General features: G+C 49.9%; 1 protein-coding gene across 4 annotated transcripts in view; it reads right to left on the reverse strand.

Annotated features, from left to right (window-relative positions):
- Nucleotides 1–242: 242 nt before the first annotated feature.
- SH3KBP1 (SH3 domain containing kinase binding protein 1) overlaps nucleotides 243–21,225 on the reverse strand; it is a 328,527-nt gene continuing 307,544 nt past the window's right edge. For all 4 annotated transcript variants that reach the window (XM_042974825.1, XM_042974822.1, XM_042974824.1 and 1 more), the window contains 5 exons: nucleotides 13,765–13,874; nucleotides 9,755–9,883; nucleotides 5,340–5,611; nucleotides 1,975–2,038; nucleotides 243–993 (listed from right to left, as the gene is read on the reverse strand). In XM_042974825.1, the coding sequence (XP_042830759.1) occupies nucleotides 952–993; nucleotides 1,975–2,038; nucleotides 5,340–5,611; nucleotides 9,755–9,883; nucleotides 13,765–13,874 (617 nt within the window). In that variant the 3' untranslated portion in view covers nucleotides 243–951. The remainder of the gene's footprint in view (nucleotides 994–1,974; nucleotides 2,039–5,339; nucleotides 5,612–9,754; nucleotides 9,884–13,764; nucleotides 13,875–21,225) is intronic.

Here is a 21,225-nt window from a genome sequence, read left to right on the forward strand (position 1 = left end):
TCTAGTTCCATGAACCACCTACAACTAGGAGAACTTAAAGGTCACAGCTGGCACCACAGAGCACGCCCAACTTCACAGCTGTCTCCTCTTGGGACCTTTGGCTAGGTGAGAGAAGCTTTGAAGACAGTGGCCTCTAGTGGACTTTGAGAAGTGGCTTTAAAAAAATGTGGGGTTTTTTTTGTTGTTGTTGTTGTGTTTTTTTGTTTTTTTTTTTGTTTTTTTTTCGTTTTTTGGTTTTTTTGTTTTGTTTTGTTTTGTTTTTTGAATCATGGTAGCTGCATCACAAAAGCTCCAATCAAGAGGGTGGTAAAAAGAAGGCACAGATCATTGCAAATACCAGGTTTTCTCTTTCTCTTTTTGTAAATATACCATCATATATAAGCTAAAATTTATCTTAGGGTGGCGGGTTGGCTGGCAGGGGAAGGGACGGGTCGGACCTAAAATTGCATATGTAATAGAATCTAGAGGGGACACAAAGCGAGGCAGCTTTCTGCCCAAAGCAAAAGAATGGAACGCTTGCTCTGGACGATGTGGAATACAAACACTGGGGGAATCTGTGACAAAACACGATTAAAAAAATCATAAAATTATAAAGCTTGTAAACGAATAATCTGAAATTACATTTTATTAATGGAAAATATCATCAAAATAGTACCACTATGGACTAAACTGCCTGAGTTTTCGTTTCGCATGAGATCTCAGAGTAAAAAAAGCCTTTAGCACAATTTGCTCTAAGTCACAACCAGTGCCATGCCCAGGATTATACCATGGGGAAGAGTCTCCTCTTGGATGGAATTTGTGTTGTGCTATCAAGACTTTTGTGCTAATCTTGCAAACAGGGACATGTTGAGGCAAACCTTTAATCTTTTGGCACAAGGTTATTTTGGCTGGGGCGGAAAATTTGAGTCTCGGACTCAGGATGAATAACGTGACATTTCATTTATCAAGTATTCATTTTGATTGAAGAGCTTTCTTTATGTCATTAACTTCCATCTATAAAGGAAAAACAAGAGCCGAACAAAATCATAATGAATCCGCCGGTGTGAGAGAAGCTCAGAGATAATCAACCCGGTCGACAAAGAAAATAATCAACGTGACACTTTTAAAGGTGAAACGGGTAAAATGACCTCTGAATGACGAGTTGACGACGATGCCAGAAATGACATAAACCTAGGGAGCAGGCGCACAGATGCGGCGCGCTAGCAAATGGTGGATGTTTTCATTCTTGGGCTGCCAGGAACCACCACTTGTCAGAAGCGGCAGTAACTGCAGTGTCCTGGCCGGAGGGCGGAGCAGGCTGTCCAGACGTGCTGGACCACCTAGCAGTGTTGGAAGGCAGCTCCGGTTGGGCCCGGGGGCGGGGGGGCGGGGAGACTGTCTGAGAAGCAGTTCCCTAGCGTTTCTTTAAGTAGCCTGGGTCCCAGTGACCACCAAGGACACCAACTGGACGAAAGCTGAAAGTCTGCCTCTGGCCTTTTGCAACCCTCTGCCACTTGGTAACGGCTGAGTTGGCTCGGAGGGTGAAGGGGGCCCTGGCAGGACTGACACGGCCGTCGGTGAGGGGTAAAGAGGTGAAAGCAAGTTCTGAGCGCGGACAGCTGTGGTCTTTGGAGTTCCAATGACAGAAGCCCGCTGGCAGTGGGGTCCCCCCAGCCCCATGCCCTCTGGCAGTTACTCTAATGAGGCCTTTGGAAATTGGAGGGAGCTTTTCACGGAGACGTTTCAGATAAGCCCCAGACGAGAAACCCAACTAGGGGCACATTTAGTAAATGCCTCCCTTCCCCAAGACTTCCTGGATCGCAGGAGAGGATGAGAACATGAGCCTGTACAATTCCAAGAAAATCGCCACAGGATTTGATTGCACATCTAAATCTGCAGAGAACTAAAAATCATTTACTTTCAAAATGAAGCCCCGATGCTGCCCCCAACCCGAACTGAGCCTCTCAAGAGGGAGCAGGACCCCGAGGGACCCACCTGCAACCGAAGCCGGATTTTCTTCTCTTCATCCAACTCTGACAGTAACTGCTTAATCTCTCGTCTGAAAAACAAATGGCCACGAAATGAAACAAAAGCCCAGACTTCCTCAATAAGAGATAAGAAGCCTCTTACCATTACAAAGTCCATCTGAGCCTTTTACAAACAAAACGTGGACACAACATTGTGTTTCCTTTGCATTGTTATTGCTTGATATTTACCGCAGACAGAAAGGCTTGCTATTATTTCTGGGCTCCCCAGATGTGTAGCCGTCCAACAGGAGGTCTGAAATGACCTCTGAGATCCCTTAGTCCAAGCTTCTCCTACGAGGAAAAGACGGGGAAGGCGAGGCCAGAGAGGTGGACGGACTCGCCCGAGGCCTTAGACTCCGGGTATCCAGGCTGAGATTCTGTCGCCTTCCCTCTAACGATCCCTTGGTTATGGAATCACTGGTCTTTAAGTGTATTTACATAATGATTTTCACTGCAGACATTTCTGTCACTCCCCACATACTTATTTTTCACAGAGTTTTAAAGTAATAAAAGGCTACTGCCTATGTTTCCAATGAGTCTCACAAAACCTTACAAATAGTAATACCTGGGATCTTGGGGTTAAAGTAGATGAACTGACGATATGGTAATCACGTCATCGAGAAAGTAGACATGAGTTAGGACACGCAGTCTAACGCCTTTTACAACATGAAAGAATGAAGTGGGACACAATTGATCATCTTGCAAATTCAAGACTCTGTATTTCGGACACTGCAACCATCACTGCTCTGGTCAGAGAACTGTACTCCATTTTAAGGGATCAAACATTCCATCTAACACGTATGTTTTTACAAACTGGATTGGGAAATCAAAAACCAAGGACTGCAGAAACAGCATAATAAATAAGGTATAAGCTACACTGCATGTGCTCACTTCAAGTGATGGTCCCTATACTTGGTCGGTGTCCCGGCCCTGCCGCCGACACACCGGGTTCTCTGACATTAACCAGTTGTGACTCGTTACTGTGTTTGCTCAAGCACGCGCTATGCACCTCTAGCTCAGCGGGCACTACTCAGAGCTTAGGAAAGAAGTAGCGGTGATCCTAAGCAGACAGCGCGACTCCAGGAGGACGACGGCAGGCAAAGCCTGGAGTCCGGCAGATCGGAGGAGTTGGTTGGGGGAGCCAGTGCAAAGAAAGGCACTGAGTCTTGAACCAGTAAACGGGGGCCCGAGTCCACAAAGAGGAAGGGAGATCGGGAGATTGATGGGGAAGGGTCGGCGCTGGAGCAGGGACGTAAGAACCAGCATGTTGGGGGATGAGGGGAGTCAGCACAGACTTCAGCTGAAGGCTGAAAGGGACACGTGGAACGAAGACAGGAGATTTTTTGGGGCCCGATGGCCGTGGGCACGGAGGCCAGGCTGACGACGGCTGACAGAGACGGGCATTGGAGAGCGGTCTCTGTGACCCGCTGATTCGACAAGATATTGGCCGGGGAAGGACAATACTGGGCAACTGGGCCCGGGCCTCACGGCGGGGAGGGACATGGGGCGGGCTGGGGGGAGGGGGAGGCCCTGAAGCGCTGACAGATCTTCACTGTGAGGCAGGCGCAGGCCATTTCTGATGCTCCAGGCCCCAATCAGCGGCCCCAAGGGCTGAAGCCCTGGATCCAGGCCAGCCCGACTCAGTGATGGTCCTCTTCAGAAGGCTGAGGACCAGCGCTCTGGGATGTACTGGGGCCGTGGGGTCCCTGTCTAGGCAGGAGACACACGTCACCCGGACACGGACGGGGCTGGTGGTTGGTTACCTAAACCTGTAACCCACAGAATCGGATAGGAGATAGGGACTTGACAGAACTGGAGGCAGCCCGGCTGGCCCTGAGACACCCTCTCTAGATCCAGCCGGTTGAGTCGGCAGTTATTTGATGGATATCTTCCAGGGAAGGGGTAAGACCGGGGGACCCCAATGTCATACGACACCTCCCAGCTGGAGCGGAACAGAACCTGAACGGAGCCGCAACGCTCCGAGTAAGTCCCTCGTAACCCTTGTCCTAGGGTGCTCTAGAGAAAAGGGGTTCTGAGATTAGGTACGTTTCAGAAAACTAGCACACCATCCTCTCCGTCTTCCTGATGTCCAGCAAAGGCTGGGAGTAGTCCTTTAGAGAAGCAATCACCGTGTTTAACCCCAAATCCCCCAAGTATCTGGCCACAACACACATCAGGGCCATCTGGCACGCCAGGCTTCTGCCAGCTGCAGAAGTGCCCCCGGGGCATGACCGTGGGTCTCCGGGCCACCGCCCGCCACTGCCCCGGCACCTCCCACCCAGAAGGCCAGGCGCCTGCAGGGATGCGCCGACTCGCCAGCCACCAGGCTGCTCCGTGTGCCCGCGAGCCCACCCGTGCTGCTCTGTCCGCTGGACTGCTCTGCTCTTGGTGACCCTAGATCGTCTTTCAAAAGCCCATTCAGGGCCGCCTGGGTGGCTCGGTTGGTGAAGCGCCCGACTCCGGCTCAGATCGTGATCTCAGGGTTCGTGAGTTCAAGCCCTGAGTTGGGCTCTCTGGTGAGAGATTCTCTCCCTCGCCCTCTCTCTCTGCCCCTCCCCTGCTTGCACTCTATCTCAAAATAAATTCTGAAAATATAAAAAAAAATTATTTTTAAAAACTCCTCTTTGGGAAACACCTCCATAGATGCCCCCCGCTGCCCCATTTCCCCCAAGAAAGAGCTAAGAAATCCCTAAACTCCGAGCGTCAGTTTACGCAGGTAAGGACCTCGCGGCGTCTAACCTCTTTACTGTCTTTGTCACCGCATACAGCGCCCTGGGTAATGTTTATGTGTGCAATTTGTTTTCGCTTATGGGCCTTTCTCCGCATCTAAGTGCTCCGTGAGGACCAGGGGTGCGGAGAGCGTGTGTAGGCACGCGCGGAGAGAGCCCCGAGTCTCACAAGCAGAACATCTTGTGAAGCGTAAGGTCTTGGGTCTAAAGATCCCCCACATCTCTGTCATCCATTACAGCCCCTAAACGCAAGCCGGTTACTTCGTCAGACAGCTCACTGAAGAAATGGCCAGTTTTCTGGTGCTAGAAGAAAAGCTGGCTGTTGGGCTTGTTACAAAGCGGTACACGTGCATACTTCATCTCGTGGGGATTTAAAGATCTTCCTTTTCAGCGGCCCGCCGTCCCTGCGTGCAGCGGATCCGGTTTATACAAGAAGCTGAGGGAAGCGAAGCCTCTCAGGTTCAAACCCAACTCACCCCTGCTGCCACCACCCTGGGGAAGCGGGCCGCGTGCCGAGGCAGGCGGGGACCCAGGCTTGCGGAACGAGGCCGTGGCCCAGCAGAGAACAACCTGCGGGGTGGCCAGAGAAGGGCCCGACACTCACTTCTGCTGGTCCTTCATAGTCTCGATGATGCTCCTCAGCTCGCGGACCTGCGTCCTTAGCTCCTCCACGGCCGCCTGGCTGCTGGCCGCAGGCTCCGTCTTTGGTTTTCCTTCCGAGCCAAACAGAGACGGGGAGTTGGCTCTGTGTCCGGCTGTTCCCAAAGAGGATGACAGGGGGGAGGATGTTGCCGAGGACAGAGAGGCTGGCCCGCCACCACCACCTGCAGCCATGGTCCCTGGCTTGGGCGGCAGGGACGCTTTGTTGTCTGACACCTATGACAAGGGAAGGCAGAGAGGATTCAGGCGGGGGATTCGTGCTGAGTAAAGTCCCCCCCCCCCCACAGCCCCGTCCCCACCGCCCAAGACACACTCGTCACACCCCGTCATCCACAAGACCCCAAGGGCCCACTTGGCACAGGCATCCCCCCTTCACGTGCCTCCCCCTGTGTGCTTTAACTTCGACCACCCTTCTGGACAGGTAGTTCCTAACCGGTTTAGCGTGCAAGTCCGGAGGCCCGCCTGCTTGCTAGGCTCTGCGAACTCCGAAGCGAGCAAGACACGTTCCTAGCTCCCAAGAGCTCAGAACACAGCACAGTGCAGACAGACAAGCCGACACACTGCAGATGCGGGGGAGTCCGCACACAGGGAGGTAAGACGCAGAGCTGCGCAAGTACGCCAAAGGGACCGACCATTCGGGAGGGAAGGTATCGGGGAGCTGCTGACGGCCCCATCCTGGAGGAGGAGGACTAGGAGGCGGCCAGAAGAGGAAGGGTGACTGGAGAGAAAGGTTCTAGGAGGAGGGAATGGGCTCGGCAAAGGCACAGAGACCGGGGAGTGAGACACATTCACGGCAAGCGGTCACTCGGCAGCCAGGATGGCGCTGGGGACGGGGCTCAGGCCGGGGAGGTAGAGCGGGCCGGCGGAGGGGGTTAAAAACATCCCGCACAGAGCTAACGATGACAATGGCTGTAGAAAGGCCTAGAGGTTGGCAGGTCAGGAGGGCGAAGGCACGGCTGGGAGAGTCACATACAACGAAAGCTAGGAACGGGGAGGGGGAGGGTTGACAGACAGCGGCCAAGGGAAAAGAGAGAGGACAGCTCTGAGAGATGCAGCGGAGGTAGGCTCAACCAACCAAGAGATGCGGCGCCCGGCCTCAGGGAGTAGATGCGCCGTGGGCGGCTGTGGTTCCGGATCAGCTACAGGGTCACGGGTGGGGACGGAGGAAGCACACATGGAGGCTGTACCCTTTGTGGCAGGAGGAACAGCGTGAAGGCCCAGAAAAGTTTCACTTCTGACACACTGAGTTTCAGGAGCCCGACGGATAGCCAAGGGGACATGCCCAGTGGGCAGAGGAAGGCATGAAAAAGTGAGCTGGGCCAGAGAAATCACCTGAGGAAGTGGTGCCATGGGGGTGAATAGCACAGAATTAGGAGAGAAGAGGCCCGATGATGGGGCCTGGGGACTCCCTAATGTGAAGAGGTGGGGAGAGAAAGGACACCCCTTGGGGACTGGGGCAGAGCGGTGAGCGATGGGACAAAGCAAGACCAGAAGAGAGGCGTGGGTTATGGAGGTCCCCTGAGGGGTTTCCAGAAGGAAAAGGGGTTGGATAAGTGCATCAAAGGTGCTGAGAGGAAAACAGGGGTTGGAGGGCATTTGGTGGAACAAAGGAGACTGAAGACTGATCATGGCGGGTCAGCACCTGAACAGGAGGTGAGGGGTGTGGCCTGCAAGTGTAGAACCCTCTTTCCAGAAACCCGCCCGAAGATGGAAGGTGGGAGAAAGAGAAAGTGTTCAATGGAGAAGCCTCAGGAGGAGACGGAATGATGTAACGGTTCTGTTTGCTTTCAAAGAAGGGGGGGATGCTGAGCCGGATAATATCCTAAGGAAAAGACCAATGGCGGGCCAAGCCGAAGACAGTGGAGACAGACCGGGCCGGCCTGATGGAGGGGTGCCCCGAGGAGGAGGCCGGGAGGGCACAGGCAGTGGGACGGTCATGGGCCGGAGAGCAAAGGGGCATCGGGCCACCCAGGGGAGGAAGCGGAAGCGAGGGAAAGTGAGATCCTGAGGCCCAAGGCAGGTTGGGGGGAGGGCAAGCAGCAGACAGGGTGCTGGGAGGCGAGGGGGTGAGTGACGGGGAAGTTGAGGCCGGTGGTAAAGCTTGGCAACGCAGCTGGGACTCTTCCAGCAGCAGGTGCCCAGGGCAAGAGCCAAGAAGGGGCCTGGCTGGCACGGTGAGGAGGGAGAGCGTGGATTCCGGCTGTGCTAGAGAGAGAGACTGGGCAGAGCGAGCCAGAAGCAGATGGGCCATCATTCCCAGCCTCCCCGCCCGCCTTTTCTCTGCCAAGTTACCATTGAGGAAAAGCGCTTTCTGCTGCCAGGGAGAGCGATCTGCCATCCCGTGCTTATTGCTGTAGGAGTTAGAGTAAGAGGGAAGAGGGACTGACATTTATGCAGCACTGGTCACGTGCCGGACGTCGCTAGATAATGGAAACGAGGATCAGTTGGCACCCACTTTCGACTGAGCAGGAAACGGAAGCTGAGGGACGTGGTTGAGAAATCCCCCAAGCTCACAGCTAATAACGGGCAGAACCGGGCTTCAATCCTCTCCTCTGACGGCTGGACCCTCAAGCCCCGTACCATGACTGCCTGAGCCTGAAGATTCACGCTCTCCTGTCATTATTTTCTTTGCTTCTTTCCTATTCCCGGGTTCATGCTTTTCCCCACTTCCCGCTCTGCATTGTCACATACCTCCTCCAACCTACCGATGTCCTCACAGACTGACTTTCAGGCAACTCTTCAAGCGATGCTTCTTTCAGTATTTCCTACGTAACTTTCCCTCCCAGCCCAGTGCAGCCGGCAAATAGCCTTTCAGGCTCTGACAAGAGTTTTGGCCACTATGCACCCTGACCAAGGTAGTTCACGTATAGAAGCAATAAACAACGTGACCCGACAACCCCCAGGAAGGGACGGGGCTAATGGGGTGGGACCGTGTAAACCAGAAACATGAAGAGCCGCTGCCCACCAGTAGATGTCACTACAGAGACACCCCGGGGATGTCAGCCAGAGCGCAGCTATGGGAAAAAGCGGGTCTAAATCCAGTTTCTGCAAATGGAATCCTTTCATAAAGGAAGACTGCTTTAGTTTTGTGACTAACTACAATTGATGTGTTTTATAGGATCATATTTTTGCTTACTAGACCAGGTTTTTAAGAAAATCTAGACGTATGTGTAAATTCTTAAATCTGTGAGAAGGAAAAGCCTACATACCCTGTGATTTCTTTGTGTTCGTTCCTGCTTAAAAAAGTGCCTTAAAAAAGCGGGTGTAGTGTTCTGCTGTTAGAAAGCAGTTGCTAATGTTTATAGAAAATAATTCCAACTGACTGGGTTCTCTTAGCACGAGAAAACACATTCTTAGGCTGAACAGGACTAGTACAGGGTATCCTTCAAAAGCCGCGCGCAGTAGCTGAACATTGCTATTCCGTTCCTTGGGCATGCAGTGAAACTAAAAGGTTTTTAGACTATCAATTGATCGTAATAAATGAATCCAAATCAGCTTTTCTTTAAGAGACTCGCTTTAGTTCTTGAAAGCCACGTGCTGCCAAACATAACCTGTGATATCATCGGTTTTGAACACAAAAGCCAAGATGTGTGGGCAGAGCGCACGGCACTGAATGTACCTCATGCGTTCTTTGCCACACCGCTGGGCTCCTGAAGCTGCTTCGGCGGTGGTGGTGGTGGTGGTGGTGGGGACGGTGACAGCGGCAATGGCGCGTGAGGGCGTGTGCTTGTGTGTGGCTGACGGTATGCCGAGGAGATCAAACCACAAGAGAAAACATGAAAAAGCCACAACTAACCTTGCATCTCAGACATTCCGCCCAGTTTGTGGGACTTTTTAAAAACACGCGTCTGGGATTTTGATGACTAAAGTAATAACTGTTCCTGAAGAATGACAAAAACTCGCATGGTCTGTGGCAACGGACTAAATGTTTGTGTCCTGCACGCCCCACCCCTGCCACTCGTATGGGGAAATCCTAGCCCTGAGTTGGGATATTAGGAGGCAGGGCCTCGGGAAGTGTGAAGGTCATAAGCGTGGTGCCTCAGGAATGCAATTAGTGCCCTTAGAAAAAAGACCTCAGACAGCTCCTCACCCTAGTTTCTACCACGTGAGGAGACAACGAGAAGTCAGCTGTCTGCAACCCACCGTCACCGGAACCGGCCACGCCGGCACCCTGATCTCGGAATGCCGGCCTCCAGAACTGAGACCTAACTGCCTGCCGCTTCTGAGCCCCCCATCGATGCCACTCTGTTACAGCAGTCCGAACAGACTAAGACTCCCGTTTATCCTCGTCTGGGTTATAACTCCTCGTCAGAGCGTACACGGAAAGGCAGGGATCCCTTGCCATGGCTGGTCACTCACTTGGGATATGGTAACAGTCTTTGAAGTTTTCTTTGATGCTTCCACTCCTCTGTGTGCAAGTGAAACGTGTTCCTCTTTATCTTCTTCGGGACTTGGGGAGTCAAAGATATCAGGGCTTGAAAGGGAAGACTGGATAAAGCCAAAAGAAAATGCTTTTGTCAGAATTACACCTTAGCTGACATAGCTTTTGTTCACATAATGTTGTATGCTTTTCAAAGCGCTCGACACTTCTACTTTGTTTCTCTCCTCATTATAACCTCGAGAGGCAGAAAGTGTGCTGTATCTGGTGCACTAGAGACAGTGGCAGAACTGGGACTAAGAAGCAAGATTTCCTACAGCAGGGATCTTTCCATGGGATCTTTCCACTGATGGCCGCCGGTCATTTCACCCGTGCGGGCCTGCATCACCGTCCTTTCCGGCTCCCTCCATCCTTCAGAGCCTCCCTTCTTTCTGTAAACATCTGCTACTGTGTGCTGAGCACTGAGCTGGATACCGAACTTAGGTGACGTGCCCGACACGGTCCCTGCTCTCACAAGGCTGACAGTCCAGTGCAAAGGGACACACAAGTCAAGAGGAGGCTGCCTCGAAGCTGCCTCTCCTTCACTCCCTCTGGATCCTTTTCCAGGACCACAAAATCTGAGGCGAAGTGAAGTGCCTACAAGAACTTTTCTGAGAGGAAACTGTTTCAGGGAGCAAGAGGTCACAGGCCCGGGGGCCAGCGAGTGACATTTCCGCAGCCCCAGAGCACAGCCCTGCCTGCAAGGGGTGGGGGTGTGGGGGAAGCTCACCTCTAATGTGACGTCTACTGCTAAATCTCCACCCTCGTCGCCAGGGACAATCAACATCCGTGGTGGATTCTATGTTTGCTAAGGTGCATTTACAGAATGGCGGCATCTTTTGGTAAAACATGGGGATAATACTCCTACCCTTTCTGCCTCACTGTGAAGGTCAAAAAGCTGGATGAATGTGAACCAATTCACTGGAGTGCACGTGGACAGAAATGATTACTGTGCTAGAATTTCCCAATTTTAGGACCAAACAAATGAAACTAAGCGTTCCTGTGGCAAGGAATCTTTCTAAACGACGAATCTTCCAGAGATCTCTTTGGGTGTGCTCATACTTAGCATAGAAGTGTGGCTAAGTGTGGGAAAACAGTCCTATTTAGAATCATCACTGGTGTCATTATTGAAAAATCATGCCTACATCATGCCATGTTTATCTTCTTCTGTTGACTATTTTCTAAGGCAGAAAACTAATATATTTAGGGATTTATAAGCAAAGTTTGAAAATGAAAAGGTCTTACTTGTTAATCTTTGTTTCCTCTGAAAATCCAAGTACCTAGAATAACACCCCGAACTAAGCTTTCTTATTAATCTAAGCTTAACTGCTTAACCACCTTGCAATGCCTATATCCTTTCATTCTGAGATTTTATTCAAAAAGCCAGTTTCGGGGCGCCTGGGTGGCTCAGTCGGTTGAGCGACCGACTTCGGCTCAGGTCATGATCTCACAGTTTGTGAGTTCGAGTCCCACGTCGGGCTCTGTGCTGACAGCTCAGAGCCTGGAGCCTCTTCAGATTCTGTGTCTTTCTGTCTCTCTCTCGGCCCCTCCCCTGCTCACACTCTGTCTCTCTCTCTCTGTCTCAGAAATAAATAAACATTAAAAATAAAAATAATAAAAAAAAAGCCAGTTTCCTCCTCTGTAACCTAGAGTTCGTGAGCTGTCAGCCCAAGCTTGCTCTTTGAATGCAATAAACATAAATCAGCTCAGAGCAGGGTGAGACGCCCTGGGCTGGGGAATCCTGACTGGTGCATTTCCCCAATCATTCCTTCCAACGGCCTGTTAGGAATATGTCCATACCCACGATCCCATTTTGCTATGAAAAACCTACAGGTACTAAGCAGAAGAAGAGCAAATACGAATTCAAAGTACGCATCTACGTGGGGATGGATGGGAACGAAGGAAGAGAGTGATTGTACTTCTTTAAAGCATAAATGTATCCTGTTATTTCAAGCCTTCAAATAAAATTGTCCCATATAAAAATGCCCAACTCTGAGTCACTGTGCCATAAGCTTCCCATGGGCAGGGCCCATGTGTGTCTCGCTCCCAGTCGCAGCCTTGGTACCCGGCTCAGAGCGGAGTCCCCATGAGATAAATGCCTATAAATATTTGTTGAATGAGCGAATGAACGAAGGTGGTGGCTAAAAGCGGAGTGAAGATGAGGTGCCTTTACCCAGTCCCCCAAATATACATGAACTTCCAGGCATGCGATGTATGAACCAAGGGTGGGTTGTGGATGATAAACTGACTTTCTCTGTATTTGATTCTGGATGCCTCAAGGCCCTCTAAACCTTGAAAAGTGGGGAAGAATTTGTAGGAAAAAACAGAACTGAAGAAGGATTTATAGAGAAGCTGTGGGAGGTAGGATCAAAACTCTGAGATACTAAGAAGCAATTAAATAGGTCGTGTGTATATGAGGCACGTTGGGGAGGGTGTGGAGAGAGTCAAGATGGTAGTGACACAGTACTCTATACACCTAAAGAGTGAAAAAGTAAGCCACTGTGTCAAGTCTTTCTCCCAAAAAGATGTCAATACATAGTTAGGTTTGTTTCATTCAAAGAGGCAAAATAGCATGACTCAAACCACACCTCCCAAACTCAACAGATACGAGAGAAGAGGTTCAAAGGAAGTGGCATTCTTTTTCTTCTAAATGAGTACCTCAGTGGGATCAGTGACGAGGCGAAAGTAGAAAGTGTTCTGGAAAGCCTGCAAAAGGTTAATTCCTTGGCGTATCTGGGTGAAGGTCATAAGGTCTTAGACCTGCATTCCCAGCAAGGACAAGACAACGTGATATACAGAGGTAGAGAGAGAGAGAGAGAGAGAGAGAGAGAGAGAGAGAGAGAGAGAGAGAGAGAGAGAAAGAAAGAAAGAAAGAAAGAAAGAAAGAAAGAAAGAAAGAAAGAAAGAAAGAGAAAGAGAAGGAAAGAAAGAAGATAGATGGGTAGGTAGATATACACACGCACATCGCTTGTGGAAGCATCAAGATATTTTCTCCAATGACATTCACTTCAGTGTTTATAATGCAGAAGTGGAAACAACATAAATGTCCAATAATCGTGCATGGACTAGACAAACTCATATATTCACAGGTTGGAACACTAGGCAGCCATTAAATGTGATGTCATGGTAGAATGGGTAATGACTGGGGAGAAGGGTACACCATATAAGGGGGGAGAGCAAGTTCCAAAAAACCATGTGCTGTGTGATCCCATTCTGAAGACATAAGGTTAGATGTACAGACAGAAGTTTAAATAAAAACTACAGATATACATTAAGCGGTTAACGGTTCTTAGCTCTGGAAAGCAGGTTACAGGTATCTTACTTTCTTCTTTATGCATTTCATTGTCGAAATTTGGTACAACAACTGTGTTACAGGTTTCCAGTAAGAAAAGAAGTTATTCAAAATGACCCAAACAAAAAACATCTGTAGGTTATCTGGAACGTTCTAACTGGTCTCTACTACATGACCAGGTGCCTCGTATGTTTACAAAACACCCTCCTAAAGGTGTGTGTGCGGTTCCGTGAAGGGGTGCCAATAATGGGGCTTTGGGAGAAAAAAGCTTGGCCGCTGCCGAGCGTCGGACAGCGGCAGGTCACTCTTTAGCAAGGTTCTGTTTACAGACCAGACTAGTCTCACTCTCCTCTTCCACCCCAAAACAGGACATTTTCTTTCTTACCAATTGCATTTCAGGTTCAAAGAGAGATCAACCCGGAAGGAGAGAAAAGGAGAGTGGGACTAGGCAGTGCCCACCTCAGTGGCAGATATGCAAAGAACAAGGAGAAAGGAATACTGCTTGATTCCAGAAGACGCTCAAATCACTTTTGCTCAGCGGTGTATCTCATGACCTCCCTCTCCTGGCTTGTCCTCCTATCAGCCACTTGCGGGAGTCCTTGGCCGGAGTCTCTAACCTGACCTGCTTTGTAGCCATAGAAGAAGCAAGGAGACACTTACGGATGTGAGGGATTGAGACGGAGGCCGCCTCCCCGTAGCTTTTGGTCTGCTTGTGGTTGGGTGACTGAGTTTCTCAGTAGATGATACCACAGAGTCAAAACCTTCTAGGTCTAAAACAAAAGGAAAACAGAGTTTTAAGAGCAATAATAGGAGTGAGGGTAGGTTCTCATAACAGGCCACAAGCACCTCTTCTCCTTAATACTCATCCTTTCCATCTGGAATGCACCTCACCATTCATGAAGACGATTTCCATCCTCTTGTCATCCAATAAATGTGGTAGGTCTTTAAAAGCTACAGAAAGAAAGGCAAAGGAGGAATCCTCTTTCCTCCACTAATGTAAGTTCATTTTGGTAGATAAAACAGTCTCGTAGTCTTAACACAAAAGGCAGTTAGCACAAGGTACAATACCCATGGACAGGTGAACGCTCATCATTGATTCCCCAAGAGGAGAGAGGGCAGGCTCCCGTTCTGGTTGTACTACCACAGCCCGGCCATCAGCTTCCACCCTGACGTTACTACAAACTCCCTGGAGGTAGACAGCAAGCTTCTGCTTCTCCAGACAACTCCCAGAGCCCGGCACCATCCTGCTTCAAGAGGCATCACTCAATGGAGACACGATCTTCAGTCATCGGTCTGCTCATTCACTCACTCCATTATGACTGAGCGGTTACTCTGTGCCACACGTGGGGCTAGATACCAGGCTATGCCAGTGAGCGTGGCAGAAAGGACCCTGCCCTCAGGGAGCTTACATCTCGCTGATGGAGGTCTCGGAGAAATACAGAATCATTTCAGCCAGATTATAACTGCACCTGGCAGGTGTCCAAAGGAAGGCCTTTGCCGTCTTCAACAAATTGGGCTAAGGGATCACACATTCTATCTAGTTCTGGGGGGTTTACAGATCAAGTGGAGATGCGTGTTATGTGATTGCACAAAGGAATGGCTGGCAGAAAGGGGCCGACACTGAGGCCCGTTATCGCTTGTGACTGGGGCAACGCCACCCCTGCCGCCAAGTAGATTGTGTTTCACATGCCATGCCAGGCACTGCCTTCCCAAACCATTCTTCATTCTCCTTTTAGTGGAGCCCCGGCTTTGTTTCGGGACAATGTGCTCAGCTCCTGAGCTGAACCATGTTTGGTCTATGCCAATGATGGCAACCCTGCTCCTTTTTGCCTGTGATTGGTCCAGAGGCTGCCACGTACCCCAATTTCGATCACTGAGGAATAAAGGGAGGTCTGCTGACAGTGTCTGGGAAAGACAATTTCTCTCTGTTGGGAGAGGCAAATGAGGAGAAGGCCATTCGTATCGTTGCCCTTTCTTCTTTCCTGCTCGGAGTGCTACTGTGCATGGATAGGATGCCTGGAGCTGTGACAGCCATCTTACGGCCATGAGGGAAGCAGGGCCAACGCTCTTGGAGATCTTGAGGATGGCAGAGCAGAAGAACAGAGAAATGTTGGATGACTGGCAACCCTGATGAGCCACCCACCAATCCTGGAATCATCGAGTCCCTGGACTTCTTGCTATGTGAAATTAATAACCCTCTGTTCTACCAGCCAACTTCATTTTTTTATTTTTGTTTTTCAAAATTTTTTAATGTTTATTTATTTTTGAGAGAGAGAGAAACAGAGCATGGGTCAGGGAGGGGCAGAGAGAAAGGGAGACAGAGAATATGAAACAGGCTCCAGGCTCTGAGCTGTCAGCAATGAGCCCGACGCGGGGCTCGAACTTAGTAATGGCAAGATCATGACCTGAGCTGAAGTCAGATGCTTAAATGACCAAGCCACCCAGGTGCACCTATTTCAGCCAATTTTATTTATTATTATGTTTTAATGTTGGTTTATTTTTGAGAGAGAAAGAAACAGATTGTGAGCAGAGAGCTAGGGAGACACAGAATCTGAAGCAGGCTCCAGGCTCCGAGATGTCAGCACAGAGCCCGACGTGGGGCTCGAACCCACGAACCGTGAGATCATGACCCGAGCCAACGTCTCAGAACTCTGGATTTCAGCTCAGCTCACCATCTCACAGTTCATGGCATCAAGCTCCACATCAGGCTCTGTGCTGACAGTGCAGAGCCTGCTTGGGACTCTCTCTCTCCCCCCCCCCTCTGCTCCCCACCTCTCAAAAATAAACAAATAAACTTAAAAAAAAATAAGGTGTCTGGCTGTGTGATGGTCAGCTTTATTCTATTAATGAACGGGCAGGTGCTGTATGCAATCTGCTTCCTTGAGTGGAATATGCAAAACCAAGCACAAATCACTGCTTGGGACATACCATTACATGACACCTGGGATCACAGTAAGTGACTTCATTCTAGCACCGGGTAAATGAATAATTATTCAACGAACTCATCAGGGCAAGGTAAGTATAACCAAAGGTTAACTATCTGCAGAGACAGAACAAAGAAAAGCGTCAGTGGTGTTCGGAGACGATGGGGAGCCGATCAGCACCCAGTGTCAGTACAGGGCTCCCAAATGGCACCCCCCCTGCCGGCTGGCTCAGCACAGCTTGGGCACAGGCCAACATCCCCACAGTTAGGTGGGCCTCTTGAGTGCCACATCACTGGCCTGACCCTCTGGGGGGCCTTCCCTCTAAGAGAATCTTATTTTCCTTAAAGGTTCCCCTCCTGGTCATACCCCGGGACTTGCCTCCACCAGCTCCATACTGTCTGACATCAAAATTCCCCATGATGCATTTAAATCGATGCCCAAAGTCATCATCTGATATTACTATCTCCCTAATTAATTTTTAAATCGCTGTTTCTCTATGAAAAAAGTGGTACATGCTCAATGTACACTTGTTTTAAGAGAAACATAAAATTATAACACAAGAAAGTCGACTACAATCTTGCCACACTGAGACAAGCACTATCAAAAACAGACCTAGTCCACACTGTATGTGGTACTGCCTTGTGCTTATTTCCTTTAACATCATCCGCCAGGACTCTAAAAACTCCTCATGATATCTTGATTGTCTTATACTCTTCCGTTGCACTGCGATTCATGATTTATTGAATCGAACCCCGTATCAGCAGATAATTAGTTTCCAAATCATTCCCCCTCTTTGATTTCTGTTCACAGGAAAGTGCCGCGCAGATATTCTGGCACGCATGCGAAACACAACGAGTCCGGCAGGTTCTCTATGTGGCTTCCCGGCGGGGAGAAGGGAATAAGGCCCAGGACAGGGAGGGCCGCTGGAGGGTGGGGGCTGGTGGAGGGGAACGGGAGGCACATGAGCTCAGGGGAGCCTGGGGCAGAGGACACAAGACTGAGGAACAGACACTGAACGGGCAGCCAGGGGAGGCGGTGAAGGAGAAGGCCATTAAAGGTTCCAACAATTGAGTGGGCCTTGGCTGGGCGCTACCAGGGGCTGACAGGGTCCACCTACGTCATGACTCTGTCCTGGAAACTGAAACCAGCTCTGGGGCCCAAACCTGAGCAGGGCGAAGCAGTGAGAGAAAAATTAGAGGCTAATTCACTCTGGTTCTCCACCTTGGCTGCACAGTGACATCACCGGACAATTAAAAAAACAAGAGGACTCATGCCTGGGTCCCTCTCTGGAGACTGACTGAATTTGTCCGGGGTGCAGCCTGGGCATGGTGGCTTTTCAGTGTCCCTAGGTGACATTAGTATGCTGCCACGTAGAGAAGCAGTGCTCTAGCAGAGGCTGGGGGCTCGGGGGAGGGAGGGATAAGTAAGGACTTGACTGAGCTGATGGGAGAGGGCACTGGGGTGCCGCCACCACGTGAGGGATAGGGTGTTCCAGGGCCCACCGAGTGGATGGCCTGCCCAGGGGAGCCGTCAGGAGTAAGGCTCGTCAGGAGAGCCCCTCCAGGGCCAGGCTGGGCGGTGCTGACCTGGTGTGTGGGGCAACACGGGTGCCGGAGCAGCAGATCAAAGCGGCGACCGAAGGCTTGGGTGATCGCTGACGGGTCAGAAACACCGCAGTGGGAGTGAGGAGGAGGACGTGAGGTGACCCAGCATGCAGAGCGGGGTGAAAGAAGGATGTGGGGAGCAAGGGGAGCGGATGGGCCAGCCTCAGGCCCGCCCTGGGATGGACTCAGCATGGTGTGTAGGGACAGACAAGGTCACATCCGGGAAACTTCTGCAGGGCTCCAGGGAGGACTCCACCTTTGCTCCGCACCCGTGCCCCGGGGCCACTAAAATAATTAAATCCACCTGGGAGTTGAGGGTTCGACAACACATGAGCTTGTCTATAATGGATCACACTTTCAAAACGATTCAGAGGTGTGGTGTGTATCTCACGCGCTTCGGCCGTGAGCCCCAGGAGGACAGGAACTCGTCTTTGTCCTCTCAAAGTCTAGCATGTTCCCGGGAAAATCGTGCTTAATATCCTGTGAATGAAAGAACAAGCGAACAAACGAACTCGCCAACAAACGACTAAACCATCCCAAGAAAAACTCTATTTCCAGGAGTGTAGCTTACAGAGGTTTCTACTAACAGGACGTGAGGCGGCAGCTCGAGGGTGGAGGGCAACGCTCTGTGCCATGGCTGCAGGGGAAGCTTGGCTGGCCCATTTTGTTTTACTGGCTGAAGTCTACGCTCCAAACACCCGTACACGTTGAAGCCTGGCCACACTTAGCCAGCGTCACCTCAACAGAATGACAGATGGCCGAGAAGACTGCCTCATCCTTGTCACTCAAGAGTAAGAGGATGGCCGGAATCCTGCAGGGGGAGCCACTCTTTTTAACCTCTTCATGCATATTCAGCTATGTTTAACTTCCTATACTTTAAGATGATAAAAAGCACTTTCGGGAAACAATAGCAAAAGTCAACTTCCAGAAAGAAAAAGACACACCAAGTAGGAGGCCGCTTGCTGAAAAGGAAAGCACGGAGCCCACACTGCGACACACTTCTGCTTTCTGCCAGTGGAGGGGGAAACTCTTCAGTACTGTAACCTAAACTTTCAGGGGCACAAAGCATGCTCTCGTGACTGTGGCTATGGTAGCTGACATTAAGGCAGAGTTTCCATGACTAACTCATTGTGGTGTGAAGAAAATGTCCCAATTTTCACGATGGTTTTTGAAATGAATCAGGCTGAAACTTGATATAAGCTTTCTCAGCCTGGCTAGGAATTTTTCCTCTTAGTAAGAAATGGTTTTAATGCCCATAAGCCAATCCAAAACTATTGAACTGGCAAATGTTGGGTATTTTTTAAAAGTTAGTTTCAGAAGGATGAGAGGTTCTTGGCTTTTCTCATACTTGAAAGACGAGCCCTCTGCAGACATACGGGGATCATTTATGTTGGACACGGATCCAGCCTGGAAAGGGCCCTTGACTCTCCATGGCACACACAGTTGCCCATTTTCCATCAATTTCAGTCATACCCTATTTAGTTCAATTAGAAAATGCGGCCTTATTTTCCATGGATGGGAGGGATTGTACCAGTGACCACAGGTGACCCAAAATGCGTCCACTGACACCACAGGAGAGAAACAGTTAAAAGTCTGAGACAGGCCAGCTGTCACCAAAGCAACCGTCTGCAAACTCTTAAATGGCTATTTATTCATCGGAGCTCACTGCTCTGGACTTGCGAAGGAGCCCTAGAGTGGAAGTTTCCTACAGTTGAAGCGTGGCAATGTCACTACCTCCCGGTATCTCTGGAAGCCGTCCCTTCTCCTCCATGTCACTGTCAAGGATCATCACGGCTGGCGGGGCTCCTTGTGGACCACAGGCCCAGCAGGACTGTAACGGCTTTCTCCCTCCCAATCCAGTACCACTCCATGGGCTTCCCCCAGAGAGACGTGTGACATGAAGCTCTGAGTATGTCCCCATTCTCTGCTTCAAATCCTTCCCAAGTTCCCAGGAAATCCTGGTGACTTAGCATGGCCAAGGCCCTGGTGGTATGGCTGGTGACAACCTCTGTCTCTGTCCCTTGCATGACTTTCTTTCCTTCCTTTCCCTTCCCTCCCTTCCTCACGCCTGGGGCTATCGAGACTTGGCTTAGGGATGAAGACCTCTTTCAAGAAGCCAGACTGCACCCCAAAGCCTGGCTTGGATGTTCCCCTACTCATCCACCACTCTGATCTCAGCATTTAGCACCCTGACATTCCTTGCTGACTTATCTCTCTCCCCAACAGCCAGGAAAGAGCCTATGCCTTTTCTCTCTGTTTTGCCCCGGTGTGACATCATTTCTGGCTTGCAGTGTGTGTGCAATCGATGATTATTGAATAAATGAACAAACAACCTTTCTGGGCTTCAGTTTTTCCACCAGAAAAAAAAGGGGAGAATTATCTGAGCTATAAGCTTTGTAGAATTGTTCTTTTATAAATGGGAAATTGTATGAAAACTCTTTCAAATCACGCAGGTAGAATTTTGTTTTCATATATCATTGATGGAGCTATGGGATTTGGGAACAGAGATCTAAGAGCAAGGCTAAATTTATAAAAAAGCACACACGTGGGTTTTTTTTTTCTTTTTAAATGAGAGAACTCTAAACCCACAGGGCTGTTGGTGCCTTCTCCACAGTGAAGAGGCATCTCCAGGCAGTCTGGACAGGAAGTCTTACCCTGCATGTAAATCATGTGACCGGTGTGGAAAATCTGTGCCGACTACAGAGACGAGCCCATTATGAGGGGTCAAACGAACACCTGTGTTAGCTGCATCACTGACTGAAAAATTCTCATTTGACCAACGATTAGATTTTATGGGAAAATAAGTCCTCCAAAATGTGGACGGATAGAGCATATTAGCTGCTGCATTTTCATTTATAATCCGGGGGTGGAGTCTGTAAGACACAAGTACTGAGCCAAACAGGTTTGCGCTACTGTTTGCCCACCTACGACTCCCCCCTTCACACATGCACACTCATTTAACCTGCACAAAACCCATGCTGTGTAGGCTGCTCTTCTCCATAAAGGGAGACAGAGGGTCAGAGGTTAGACAACTTGGTCAAGGTCACAACCGGAAAGTGACAGGGCCGACAACCAGATTCATGTCTGTGGAATTCTTTCCACTACAGACCACTGAACAGACACCAAGAACATTTCACCTTACGTCTCACGTATCCCACAGTGAACTCTCCGAACTGTTTCTATATCAAGAATAAGAAAAGACACTCAGAATGTCATCTGGTGTGTGTAAAGAAACCCATTTATGCTCTGATGACAAGCTGTCTTTGTTCCGGTTTATTCCAACGTGTTTTTAAATGGACAGAAAAAGGAACTGGCTTCCTTCAGGGAATCTCTGGCAAGAAATGTAAGGTGTTAGGCAAGGTAAACCAGGCTTTTTAGCTATTCAGTACAAAATAACTTTCACATGGGTACTTATAGCTGAAGAATAAGAGAGGAACATAGAGTTTACTTGCTCCTTCACTTAATCGAATATTTATTAAGTATCTACTGTGTGCCAGGCAGAGCTATCTCAATGAGAATGAAAGTGGCATCACTTTGTCAGCACTACCCATCAAACTTGCTGTGATGACAGAAACCTGCTATATCTGTACCGT

Source organism: Panthera tigris, chromosome X (genome assembly GCF_018350195.1).
Source record: "Panthera tigris isolate Pti1 chromosome X, P.tigris_Pti1_mat1.1, whole genome shotgun sequence".
NCBI lineage: Eukaryota > Metazoa > Chordata > Mammalia > Carnivora > Felidae > Panthera > Panthera tigris.